The 12,917-nt window shown below is 45.8% G+C and overlaps 1 protein-coding gene across 1 annotated transcript in view; it reads right to left on the reverse strand.

The window, feature by feature from the left end:
- LOC115560634 (uncharacterized protein C14orf132) overlaps window positions 1–11,403 on the reverse strand; it is a 23,615-nt gene extending 12,212 nt beyond the window's left edge. The window contains exon 1 of the mRNA XM_030380019.1: window positions 11,227–11,403. Coding sequence (XP_030235879.1) covers window positions 11,227–11,256 — 30 coding nt within the window. The 5' untranslated portion in view covers window positions 11,257–11,403. The remainder of the gene's footprint in view (window positions 1–11,226) is intronic.
- Between the last annotated feature and the right edge of the window lie 1,514 nt (window positions 11,404–12,917).

Consider the following 12,917-nt stretch of genomic DNA (forward strand, 5'->3'; position numbering starts at 1 on the left):
GGTAGCCCGGGAAACGCAAACCTACCCAACTCTACCACTTCAACCTCCTGAAGCAGTGGTAGAACACTACAACACTACATCCTACAACACCAGGATGTCTTCTCGGAAGTACCAGGGAGGACCCCTGTCGCACATGACATTAAAACGGCGCCAGGCGTCACGGTGCGAGTCCCCCTGGGTCCCAGAAGCCTGTAGGAACACTATCCGGGAGGAGGTCGCCAGAATGCTCCAGCTCCGTGTCATCGAGGAGTCGCTCAGCGCCTGGTCTAGTCCCGTCGTCCTGGTCCCCAAACCCGATGGGACTTTTAGACTTTGTAACGACTTCCGGAGACTGAATGTCGATGAACTGATTGAGCGGCTCTGACCCACCCGCTACCTCACCATCCTGGACCTCACTAAGGGGTACTGGCAGGTTCCTCTCACCAAAACCGCTCGGGAGAAGAAGGCGTTTGCGACCCCAGGGGGGCTTGGTGAATATACTGACCTCCCATTCGGCGTCAATGGCGCAACCGCCACGTTCCAGCAGATGATGAACCAACTCCTTCGGTCTCACCAGGCGTACGCAGCTGCATACATACACAATATCATAATCCACAGCACCAGCTGGGATGTCCACCTCCGACAGCTGCGGTCCTGGGGGAGCAGAGGAATGCCGGACTCACGGCCAACCCAGCCAAGTGGACGTGGGAACGTCCGACACCAGGAGAGCAAGGTTTCCGCCATACGGTTTCTTGGTCTGGTAGGGTAATACCAGAGGTTTATCCCCGGCTTCTCCGCTCTGGCCAGCCCCTTAAATGATCTGACCCGGAAGGCCCTGCCAGACTTGGTATCCTGGTCAGAAGTAGCAGAGAGGGCATTCGGTAACCTTAGACGAGCCCTCTGCTCGGAACCCATCCTGATAGCACCTGATTTCTCTCTGCCCCTAATAGTCCACACCAGCGCGTCCGAGGTGGGACTGGGAGAAGAACTCCTGCAGGTCCGGGCGGGACAGGAACATTCAGTAATCTACATTAGTAGAAAACTCCTCTCCAACGAGAATAACTACTCCACCGTGGAGAAGGAGGCCATGGCCATCAAATGGGCCCTAGACAAGCTGAGACACTACCTCCTGGGCCGGGAGTTCACGCTTGTCACCGACCATGCGCCACTCAAGTGGATGGCCAGTGCGAAGGACTCGAATGCACGGATGATGAGGTGGTTCATGGCCCTCCAGGATTTCAGGTTCCAGGTAGACCACAGGCCGGGCAGGGAACACGCCAACGCCGACGCTCTGTCCCGCCGAGATGCTTGTCTCTGGTCGTTCGGAGACAACCCGAGCGGTGGAAGAGTGTGGCAACCCGGTCCAAACACCTCGGGCCAGGCAGCCCAGAGGAGGGGTGGTGGATGGCGTATACTGCTGATATCCACCAGCCGGCAGCAGAGAGCGTCCATTGCATAACACCAATCAGTGCAACGGAGAACACCTGCGGCGGTGAAAGAGGAAGACCAGGTACCATTAAAAGGCTGTATCTGTATCTATGTTTCTCTTAGACAGAGAAGCTGGAAGCACGTGTCGACCAGGGAACCTCCAGGACCCGATTTGGATGGGACGACAATTGGATTTAGCGGACCCTCTCCTAGCATTCACGGGGGACCATGCACGCCCGGACGACGTTGGCAGGGGCTGAACACACCAGCCGGTACAGATCGCCAGACGCGACCGATCCCCCACTTCCAGGGACGTGACCGGCCAGGCCGGAAAGACAATGGCCCTGACTCTTCCTTTGCTCATGGAGCCACTAGTATTATTTTCGTTTTCCCCGCGTTGGGCGCAGACCCACGCGTTGCCTCTTTTTTAAAATCCTCTTTTGGCTTTAAACGGACCGTGACCTGTGGTGATTACCGAGTGATAGAGTCATTCTTGGGGCCGGGTAGCGACAATGCGCACATTCATTGAACAATTGTGTCGAAAGGAGGTGGTGGTTTGTAATTTAAATCTTATGAAACACCTTTTATTATAATTTATGAAAGTACATAATTTCTATGATATATGAGAAGTTCATAAAAAAACATTCTACGTCAATACAACACACAAAAAGAATACAACTTACCACCACACGATCGGTACACAGAGTGTTTCTAGTTTGTGTGGTGTGGGCCTGGTTCCCTCGAGTAAAACAGACCACATCTGAGAGGAGAACAGCTGAAGCCGGGCTGTCCGCGGGCTGATTCATTGGGCCTGCGTAGGGTTTGTGTTCCCGGTGTTTCAGAATGTGCTGTTGTTCCACTTGAATGGCTGTGTTGTGTTATCACTGATGGCTCCGAGTCATGCAGGCCGCAGTGGGATTCAGAGGGCAGGAGGAGGAGGAGGAGGAGGGAGAAGGAGGGGGTTCTGGAAGAGTGGACTGGCCGGTCGGGAGAGAGAGAGAGAGAGAGAGAGAGAGAGAGAGAGAGAGAGAGAGAGAGAGAGAGAGAGAGAGAGAGTGCTGAGTGCTGCATGAAAAAAAAGAAAAAGAATAGATCTCGCTCCAGGGATAAAGACAAAGTGAGTCCAGTCAACAAATGCATAGTCATGTAAGGAGGAGGACCCAAGGTGTGTGAGGAGGGGGTGCTAAGGCCTGTGAGGAGGAGGAGCTTAGGCGTGTTAGGAGGAGGAGCCTAGGTGTTTGAGGAGGAGGAGCCTAGGTGTGTTAGGAGGGGGTGCTAAGGCCTGTGAGGCGGAGGAGCCTAGGCGTGTGGGAAGAGGTGCCTAGGTGTATGAGGAGGAGGAGCCTAGGCATGTGAGCAGGAGGTGCCTAGACATGCAAGGAAAAGGAGTCTTGGTGTGTCAGAAGGAGGAGCCTAGGCATGTGCGGAGGAGGAGCCTAGTCGTGTGAGGAGGAAGAGCCTAGGTGTGTGAGGAGGAGGAGCCTAGGCATGCGAGGAGGAGGAGCCTAGGCGTGTGGGAAGAGGTGCCTAGGTGTGTAAGAAGGAGGAGCCTAGGCATGTGCGGAGGAGGAGCCTAGTCAGGTGCGAAGGAGGAGCCAAGGGTTGTGAGGAGGAGGAGCCTAGGTATGTGGAAAGCTGGAGCCTAGGCTTGTGAGAAGGAGGAGCCTAAATGTGTTTGGAGGATGAGCCTAGGCATGTGCAGAGGAGGAGCCTTGTCGCGTGAGGAGGAGGAGCCTAGGCATGCGAGGAGGAGGAGCCTAGGCGTGTGGGAAGAGGTGCCTAGGTGTGTGAGGAGGAGGAGCCTAGGCATGTGAGGAGGAGGAGACTAGGCGTGTGAGGAAGAGGAGCCTAGGCGTGGGAGGAGGAGGAGCTTAGGAGTGGGAGGAGGAGGAGCCTAGATATGTACAGAGGACGAGCCTAGACGTGTGAGGAAGAGGAGCCTAGGTGTGTGAGGAGGAGGAGCCTTGAAGAAAAGGTAGAGGGGATAGAGGGTTCGGATAGTTTGGGGTAGGGTTGTAGGCTTGTCAGTGTAGAAGAGGGTAAGGGTTAAGGTTAGCAGTGGGTCAGGGTAAGCAGTGTAGAAGAGGGTTAGGGTTAGTAGTGGGTAAGGGTTAGCAGTGGGTTAGGGTAAGCAGTCTGGAAGAGGATAAGGGTTAGCAGTGGGTTAGGGTAAGCAGTCTGGAAGAGGATAAGGGTTAGCAGTGGGTTAGGGTAAGCAGTCTGGAAGAGGATAAGGGTTAGCAGTGGGTTAGGGTAAGCAGTCTGGAAGAGGGTTAGGGTTAGCAGTGGGTTAGGGTAAGCCAGTGGAGGCTTCTCCAGTGAGGAGAGGGAGGAAGATCCTCCTTAACATTGTTGAGAATAAAAAATGTAGATTGCCCACACTACTGTAATGAATTAATGCTCTTAAATATGACTTCTTTAATGCCTGTGTATATGTAATGTTCGTTTCCCTGGGTAAAGGGATATTTGCACCCTCCCATTGACTCCCATTAATTTCCCCGAAAGTGTTAGCGGCCGGTGAATAACATGGGGTTCAATGGGAGAGAGGAGGAAAGTCCTTCTCTGAGTGGGTGTGACTAGCTAAGGGATCTGGATCCCGCCTACGTCTATTCACGAATAGGCTGGGGCCCTGGCTGCGCTAAGAACCATTAAAGGGGTAGTTCGGAATTTTGGACATAGGGCCTGATTCCCAAGTGAGCATTGGTATTCTATATCACTGGAGACAGTTTTCAACACATTTCATTCAGTCCTTCTAGTTGCAGAGTTCGCTCGTGCTAGGCTAGCGCACGGCAACGGGCAATGCTAGCCTGCTATTAAAAACAGTCTTACCCACTCCACAGTACACCCGAGGTAAATCAATTATAACGCCAGACTATAGATTTAAATGTCTGTGTTGATAGAATAATGTTAGAAATAAAACTAACCTTGCATCGCATGAATCATCGAGGGACTACTTTCTCAGCAGAAGCGGAATTTTACTATGCGCTGGTTAGGTTTGTAACCGAATCACGACAGAAGAACGTAAACAGAGAAGGGTGGGACAGAAGCGCAATTGAACGACTAGGCAACATGATGGTTCAGTGTGCTTTTAGAAATTGTAGAAATAAACTGTACAGATGGGCACCACAAAGTTTCCGCCAATTTCCAGTGCGAGATCCAGAAAGGACTCAACTGTGGCTTGTTGCTGCTGGCTTGGACATCAAAACACCGGCTCGTACATGTACGGTTCGTTGGATACAACAAATTCCTCATAATCGTCTTCAAAAGCAGATGCATCGCTAACTCCTCCAAACGTGGCCATATCTTGTTAATTTAATACGCTTGTAGAATTCCTTCGTTCACTGTACTCTGCGTTTGTAGCAATGACAGCGGCAGGTAACCTAGGTATCAGTCCGCCGCTGCCGTAGCCTACGTACAGGAATATAAACACTGCTGCTGAGACCCCGCAATTCCCTCAAAATGCAATGCAATGCTAGGTTGGTTTTATTTCTAACATTATTCTATAAACAGACATTTAGATTTATAGTCTGTCGTTATAATTGATTTACCTCGGGTGTACTGTGGAGTGGGTAAGACTGTTTTTAATAGCAGGCTAGCATTGCCCGTTGACGTGCGCTAGCCGAGCACAAGCGAACTCTGCAACTAGAAGGACTGTATGAAATGTGTTGAAAACTGTCTCCAGTGATATAGAATATTGGCCCTATGTCCAAAATTCCGAACTACCCCTTTAAGAAGGAGCCCTCGCTGCGCTATGAACCATTAAGCAGGAGCCCTGGCTGTGGAACAGCCCGGAGGGAGGAGCTATCCCCTCAAGTCTAGGCTACGAGAACCTTCTTTAAAGGTCTTTTTTAAGGTCCATGACGAGAACCAACGAACCCGCTCAGTCATATGCCTTGTTTCCACCGAGCGGTGCGCTAATGTTCGTTGTGGTACAGTGCGGCTCTGTTCGCTTATATTGGCGTTTCCGTAGCCTGTGGCCGGGCTGCCCGCGGCCGAGCTGCGGAGCCCGCAAGGAGGATTGACTTGATCTATAAATGAAGTCCCTAAATCTTAATTGGCTTAACACCATGACCAACATTCTGAAACATCCATTAACATCCACATTGGCCTCGAACAATGTTAGGCTTACAGCCAATGTAAATATGAAATAATGTTCTTGTGCTTTTAATTGCTTGTTATTCTGACCGTTCTTTTTGATATTGTGGAAAGGATGTTAGTGAATGATTCAGAGCATGATGCATTTTAATTGGCATCACTTTCGGTCTTGTGTCTTCATTTTTCTTAAAACAATTGTAGCTGAATCTAAACAACCAAATAACAACCATTAGCTTCAGTCATTGAGGGCAAAAATAGGCCCAATGATAGGCCCAGAGTTCTGTTATTTATTTTTACAAATCAAGAGTAGGCCTGATTTGACTAATTGGCTTGCATCCTTTCCTTCTGCCCTTTTAGTCCAAGACATGCTGCCCACCAGCTTTCAAAGTATAATGCTGCCACTGGTGGATTTGTATCAATTCACAGAATTATCCCTCCCTGCTATTTTGTAGTTCACTAAAGCACCCTGAAACAACTTGAGTCTCACATAATTATGCCACCATAAGCCACTAACAGTGCAAGCAGGCCAATGGCAACCAAGCGCGCAGTCCTTCCTCCCTCACTTTAAAATCTATCAGCCCCCAGTGGGGTAAGCAGTGGGCATGGGCATGCACGGTTTTACGGGGTGGCAAGGGCTAGCAGCTTTCACCCTGGTGGACAGTCTTGCCACACCTGTTGCCACCCCATTTATAAATCAGATCATATTTTATTTTATGTCCATGCTGATTGATTATTATTTTGTACAACTAAATTTGTCCATATTCCCTCAAAACATTTGAGGGGTCATTTTTTCAAAATTGTCTCCGGGGCAGCATACCCCCAAACACTGTACAATTTAGGTACAGACTAGACAGACCGTAGATTTTGATAACACAGAGAAAGGGTCCACAATTTACAAATGAAGTCCCACACCATCCAAAAAGCCAGCTATATCACTGACTTGCCTCCCACCCCGTGTAAGGTAATTTAGAGAAGAAAACACATTTGATGAAATCCAGAATTATACATTTTGAATAATTTCTATAGACTCTTGGAACCTCAGGCCAACCCTTTGCCACCCCAGGAAAAAATCTCTAGATCCACCACTGGAGGGCTAGCAGTGGTTTAGGGTTAGCAGTGGGTAAGGGTTAGCAGTGGGTAAGGGTTAGCAGTGGTTTAGGGTAAGCAGTGTAGGAGAGGGTAAGGGTTAGGGTTAGCATCGATTTGAGAGGGGGGCCAATTTGTTGGCTGCAAGGTACTGGCGAGAGGGAATGAAAGGGGACTAGAGTTGGACGAGTGGAGTTCGCTCATCTCTCCCCGATCACAGTCGTGGTTTTAAGAAGATAACCTATTCGGTCTCGCGAGCCAATTTCTACACACCTACACACACTCACACAAACACACACATGGGCACGCACTCTTATGCACAAACACACACACACACACACATACATAGGAAGATGTGTATTCCTCTTATTAATTAAGGGTTCAAAGAGAAGACAAATATTTGAATCACCAGTCAAAGACAAAAACGGTACCCACTGCATCCTTTCTGACTCACACACACACACACCGCACACACACACACACACACACACACACACACACACACACACACACACACACACACACACACACACACACACACACACACACACACACACACACACACGTGCAGATACAGCATATTACTGACAAGGCTATGGTAAGGATTAGGGTTAATTTTCCCACACGCTACTATCTACACTGAATTACTTAATTATTCACGTCCTGATCACAGTCCATTTAACACCTTGTGTGCTCTGCTGAATCGACATGCTATAGATGCTACACTCGGACGGGCAGACATGCTGAGTATAGGGAGACACGCATCAGATGGGGTACCTCGCTCTGGAAGAGATGAACAAGAACGAAGAAGAAAACAGCAGGGGATCGCTGGTGAAAGGAGCCGATAAGCACATGACGCTTTGGAGGAGGAAACCTGGATGTAAGAGTGGTGACGTGATGGAAAGAAGTGCTGATGGGAGGAAACCAATTCGTGGCAATGTTTCAAGAGAGCATGCTTATGTCATTTGACTGATTTAACAATATTTGGATTTCAAATTTATAAAAATTGTGACATTTATGTTCAGTTTTTAATCAAATGCAACACTAGCATTAGTTTGACTTTGATAGTCCCCCTATTCATCAATGCCTGTCCACCTGGATCTAGGTCAGAGGCTCTCTGCTCTGCAGTACGAGGTTAGTCACTGAGCGGTGCTCCTTATGACAATTGCATGAGACCTAATCCTGTGATATCTAAATAATCTGATAATCTGTTCTACGGCGCAGGTAGCGTTTATAATAATAATACTAATGACAATAAATAATAGTATTAATAACAAAAATAATAATAATACTACGAACAATAATAATGTGAATTGCATGTTTTTAATTTATCTTCATAAGTCAAGCAGCATATAGAGCCCCAAAGTAATGATGAGATAGGTAGGGAGAAACAAATAGGAAGTTAGCATTGTATTGGATGAATGTGTTCAGCATCAACAAAGCCCTTTTCATTTCATGTCAACCCCTTCGGCTTCTACCCCTGAAATATGTGCTGCATGTTTCCGTGCACCATGTGTGAACAGGCTTCATACCTAATATAAGTCATAAGTCAAATATAAGTCACAACGCATTTGTTTATTTTCTAAACAGGTTTATGATCATCAATCATACATATTTGTGTGTGTGTGTATGTGCGTGTGTGTGTATGCGTGCATATGTCTGTGTGTGTATGTGTATGTGTGTGTGTGTGTGTGCGTGTGTTTTTGTGTATGTGTATGCGTGTGTGTGTGTGTATGTGTCTGATGAACTGAGGAGGCACTAACTCCTGCTGGTTCCCACATCATACGTTTGTTTTGCAATATGATGATGGTAACAAACATCCCCACTCAGCACTTCAAAACAATTAGTTATATCTAATCTACAGGTCATCTCGTTCCCAAAGCATTAATCCTGTATAAAACTGTTCTTCCAGGTGGTGCCATCGTGTTGTTGGAGTAATTCAAGCACAATGGCAAGAGTAAGCATTAATAATACAAGTAAGTGGGTTATATCACCTCTCCTCCACAGAATAATGTAAACACGCACACACACAAACACACGCATGCAAATAAAGTATGCAGATGACGTAGTACATTCAGCTGACACTGTGTATGTAAACAAAAAGAATAGTGGTGGAGTTCATCTTCCATGGTAGAAGGTTGGGTTTGTCTGTGTTTTTAAGTCAAGCTTCAATAGCAGTCTAATAATTGTGTAATTTGTGTGTGTGTGTGTGTGTGTGTGTGTGTGTGTGTGTGTGTGTGTGTGTGTGTGTGTGTGTGTGTGTGTGTGTGTGTGTGTGTGTTGGGTGGGTGATTGTTGCCAACCCTGTCAAGTTTGAGTCCATTCACCAAAACACTCTAACTAGATCAGCAGAGGGAATCATGGCCATTCACCTTTGACTTTCAGAGATGCAATGAAGAAGAGAGTGAAAGAGGAATTCAGCAGTTTGTACAGCGGCGGGTGATTAAAGACCACACATTGAGCCCAGCTGATGAACTGTCTGGGACCAGATGGTTATCAGATGTGCCTCTCCATCACACAGCTTCTGTTGTGACTTGTTCTTCTTTGTAGCCAGATAGACCAGTTAGAAGTCAATATGCTCCAATGCTTACAAATAATAGGATATATCCATATTTTAACGGAGGCCATAAAAATGAATAAGTGTGTCTGATTTCAGATGTTATCATTGTCTTACATCACAGAGACAAACAACAATGCAAAATAAGCTAATCAAATCGGCCATTTTCCATCCCTTAATGTAGGCATTCAACTCCCTTATCTATCCCAAACACCTCGCCAAAATGGCGATAAGGCAGAGCACAATATATTTCCACTCACTAAGAATCAGTGCAGGGCTTAAATGATGTTGACTTGAATGTCGTACCAGACTGAGATGATTTATTGCTTGTGGACAGATGCCTATCCGGGCAGATGCTTTATCAAAGCCACTCATCTGGATAGGGTTCCCTCTAGGCTGAAAGGGCCTAGCCTGGTGACAACTGTTGGATGAGGTGCTCTGACAGTGAGCTGAGGGACTTGTCTTGAGTACTTTTTAGCAAAGGGCTAGCCAGCAACGATGTGCTGCATACATTTAGGAACAGAGAATCCAATGCGATCGGCAATGGATTAAGCATTTGCACCTGATACATTACATTAAAGTCGGATAAGGAAGGGTAGTTAATCAGTTACCTTCTTAGGTACAAGGAGCAATTCCTAAATTCAAAAGAGCATAAGGAAAAATTGTGCGTCTGTTTTTGTGTGTGTGTGTGAGTGAGTGAGTGAGTGAGTGAGTGAGTGAGTGAGTGAGTGTGCGTGTATGTGCGTGTGTTTGTGCTTGTGTGTGTGTGTTTGTGTGTGTGTGTATGTGCGTGTATATGTCTATCGTAAGTTTAAAGCTAAAGTAGTTCAAAGCTTCAGTAATTACTCACAATAATAGGTTGCATAATCCTACTCCTTACAAAAGTGCCCTTATTATATCATTCAGCTACAGCCCTCAGGCAAGATACTGCATCAGAACATCGGACATTATTAGCATAATAATAACAGAGAGCCTGAAATAGAAAATGTGACCACAATGTTCGCTGCCTGAACAGCAGTGTTCAATATGATCTGCTGGGGGTTTTATTGTTGATCCTGTATATGTTGATCAGGTTCATTAATATGTAATAATAACAGTTTCAAATATGCCGCTAATTTAACAAGGGTGTTATTTGTATTGCCATTGATGATGATGAAGAAGAAGCAAAAATGATGATGATAATCATTACTATTATGATCAGAAGATTATCCTCTTTCGTAAAACCTCCACGTGGTTTTATCAGTAATTTATTCAAGCTTTACTTTCCTCACTTAATTTAGCAACCAAATGAAACAATGAATTGAATTTAATTGGAGTGGCTGAGAAACACTATTATGGTGTTTCTCAGGGTTTGTTCGCAGGAACCTACCTCGGGGGTCCGTGCCCCCTGAGGAAGGTTCCTGCCTGCAAACTAAAGGGGGAGATTCTCCCGGGCTGCAGTCACATCACTGTAATAAGGAAGGTGAGTGGGCCAAACAGCCTCTCTTGCTTGTGACTCATGTGTTACATCAACCAATCATAATCTCTCGTTCTCCTTCTGGGAAAGCTACTTCGCAAAGATATCAGGCTTGGCATCATAGAAACAGCTTCTGACTCTGCTACATGCTGAATGAGATTAGACTCACAAATAATTAGACTTAAACAATTGGAGCCCACAAATCTTAGGCACAGCTTCTTAAAAAAGGTTGGAAATTGAATCATCCTGTTTTGCGATATATTGTTCTCGAATGGTTGATAGCATTTAATGATTACTTCATGTAACATTGTCCATAGGAATTCGATTCATGAAACTTTGTTCATTTCTACATCATTAGTTATGAAAAAGAACGTCAAATAATAAAACAGAATCTTTGTTACAATGGAACAACAGTGCAATAGAGAACTGAGTTTAATGAGGCAACAAGTCTGTAAAAAAGCTGCTGAAAAAATTCAGCAGCTTGTCTGATGAAATAGGTAACAAAGTTCAGTTCAGTTCACTATAATAATCTGTGGGTGACTGTAGAATATCCCAATGGTCGTGATTCAATCCAAGAGTGAAATAAAAACATAACAATAAGAACACATGAATGGATCTTTCTTACCTGAGTCGCCATCAAAGATAACTCCATCATTCCCAGTTGAAAGGTTGCCAGACTGGCGCCAGACACTCGAGACCAGTTTGGTGGAGTGGAGAAGTTCAGCAGCCAGTGAGAGCCAATGACGTTGCAGGATAGAGAGCAGAGCCACTCTGAGCCAACTCTCACCCTAACCCTGTATAACGCCTGGAAGACTGAAGTAGGTCATATGTGACACTATGACACAATGTCTTTGAGGAAGAAGATGCCTATAGAATCCGCCCAAGGATTCTTCCTTTCTCCATCCCTCCCCCTTCCTCTTCTTTCCTCCATTTTTGCTAGTTGCGAGTTGGGGTTGGCATCTCCCCTTCTGTGCTTTAAGTGTGCCATGCAACCCTCACAAATTATTGATGCAGCTTTGGATAGGGCAATTAAACTCTTTTGACATGTATACTCACTGCTGCATCTTCCACTTGTTCTGGGATGTGCCTGCAGCAGAGAACGCCTACTCAAGATTCCCACCTGAATTAATCATTTCCATACGACTTCGACGTTGACCAAAATGAACTGTCCCATTTTTTCCTGTCTCTTTTTTTTGTTTGATTTCGGATTTTAACCAACTTTACGATGAGACATATACGATTATTATAGTATATAATAATCATACAAAAACGTTTAGAGAAGATATGGTGGCACTTTATGTGGCTTGACCTGACACAAATTCAACCTACATAGTGTCCATATGGTGTATGTGTGTGAGGGCCATATGTGTGTTTACTTAGTCCCAAGATGCAGGTTGTAGACCACTGTAGGGGTTTCTGAATCATTACTGTTGCATGAAAGACCCCAATATAACAACCCCTTCATCCAGCCAGGAAGCCAGCTGGTGAGGTTGAAATAATTTGCATTGAAGGGAGAGAGAGAGAGACAGCAGCATAGGGGAGAGAGAGAGAGAGAGAGAGAGAGAGAGAGAGAGAGAGAGAGAGAGAGAGAGACATCGATTAAGTAATTGGATCAGTGTAACTGTGTGTAGATAAAAAAGGACACTACACTAGTGCACATGGAGGGGGTTCAATGTGCTGTGGTGTAGGTGTTGTTGAATGCAAAAAGGAAAAGAGCAGTAGAAGCAGTAGAAAGAGAGAGAAGACGGAGCTGTGTGAACATATTGAACCTCTCCAGACTTTTCTCAGGTGGGCCGCATTAACCTGATAACCCTTTCACAACAACACAGGCACACAGATGGCAGCAGGAAAGAGTTATTGGATGATTTTGGCCCCGAATAAGAACCTCCCTTACATTTTGGATAGATAATACTGTTTGGTCATACATTATATTAAATACCTGAAATGATATCTGATCCATATGTCCTATGTTGCCTTTGGGGGGCCCTGGTCCCGAGGCTGCTGCTTATCTTGCCTAATAATGAAGCCCCTGTAAAGCCGACATGATGTATTTTTAACGCTGGGTTTAACAGCCGTCCTCCGGGCACTCTTGTAAAACCACAGACTGGATATCGAGGCTAGGTTTCATTCTAATTTGTTAGTTAGTTAGTTAGTATCTCAGCCTCGATCAAACTACTGAACATGTCCATGACTCATTAAATCAAATTGTTTTCACTCAGGATTAAGATATATAAGATAAATATTTGAATAATTAACACAAATTCGTTAAATTCTCCAAGTCTAGTCAAGTTTAGGGAATTCAGTGGGTTGCAATCT

Source organism: Gadus morhua, chromosome 16 (assembly GCF_902167405.1).
Source record: "Gadus morhua chromosome 16, gadMor3.0, whole genome shotgun sequence".
Classification (NCBI taxonomy): domain Eukaryota; kingdom Metazoa; phylum Chordata; class Actinopteri; order Gadiformes; family Gadidae; genus Gadus; species Gadus morhua.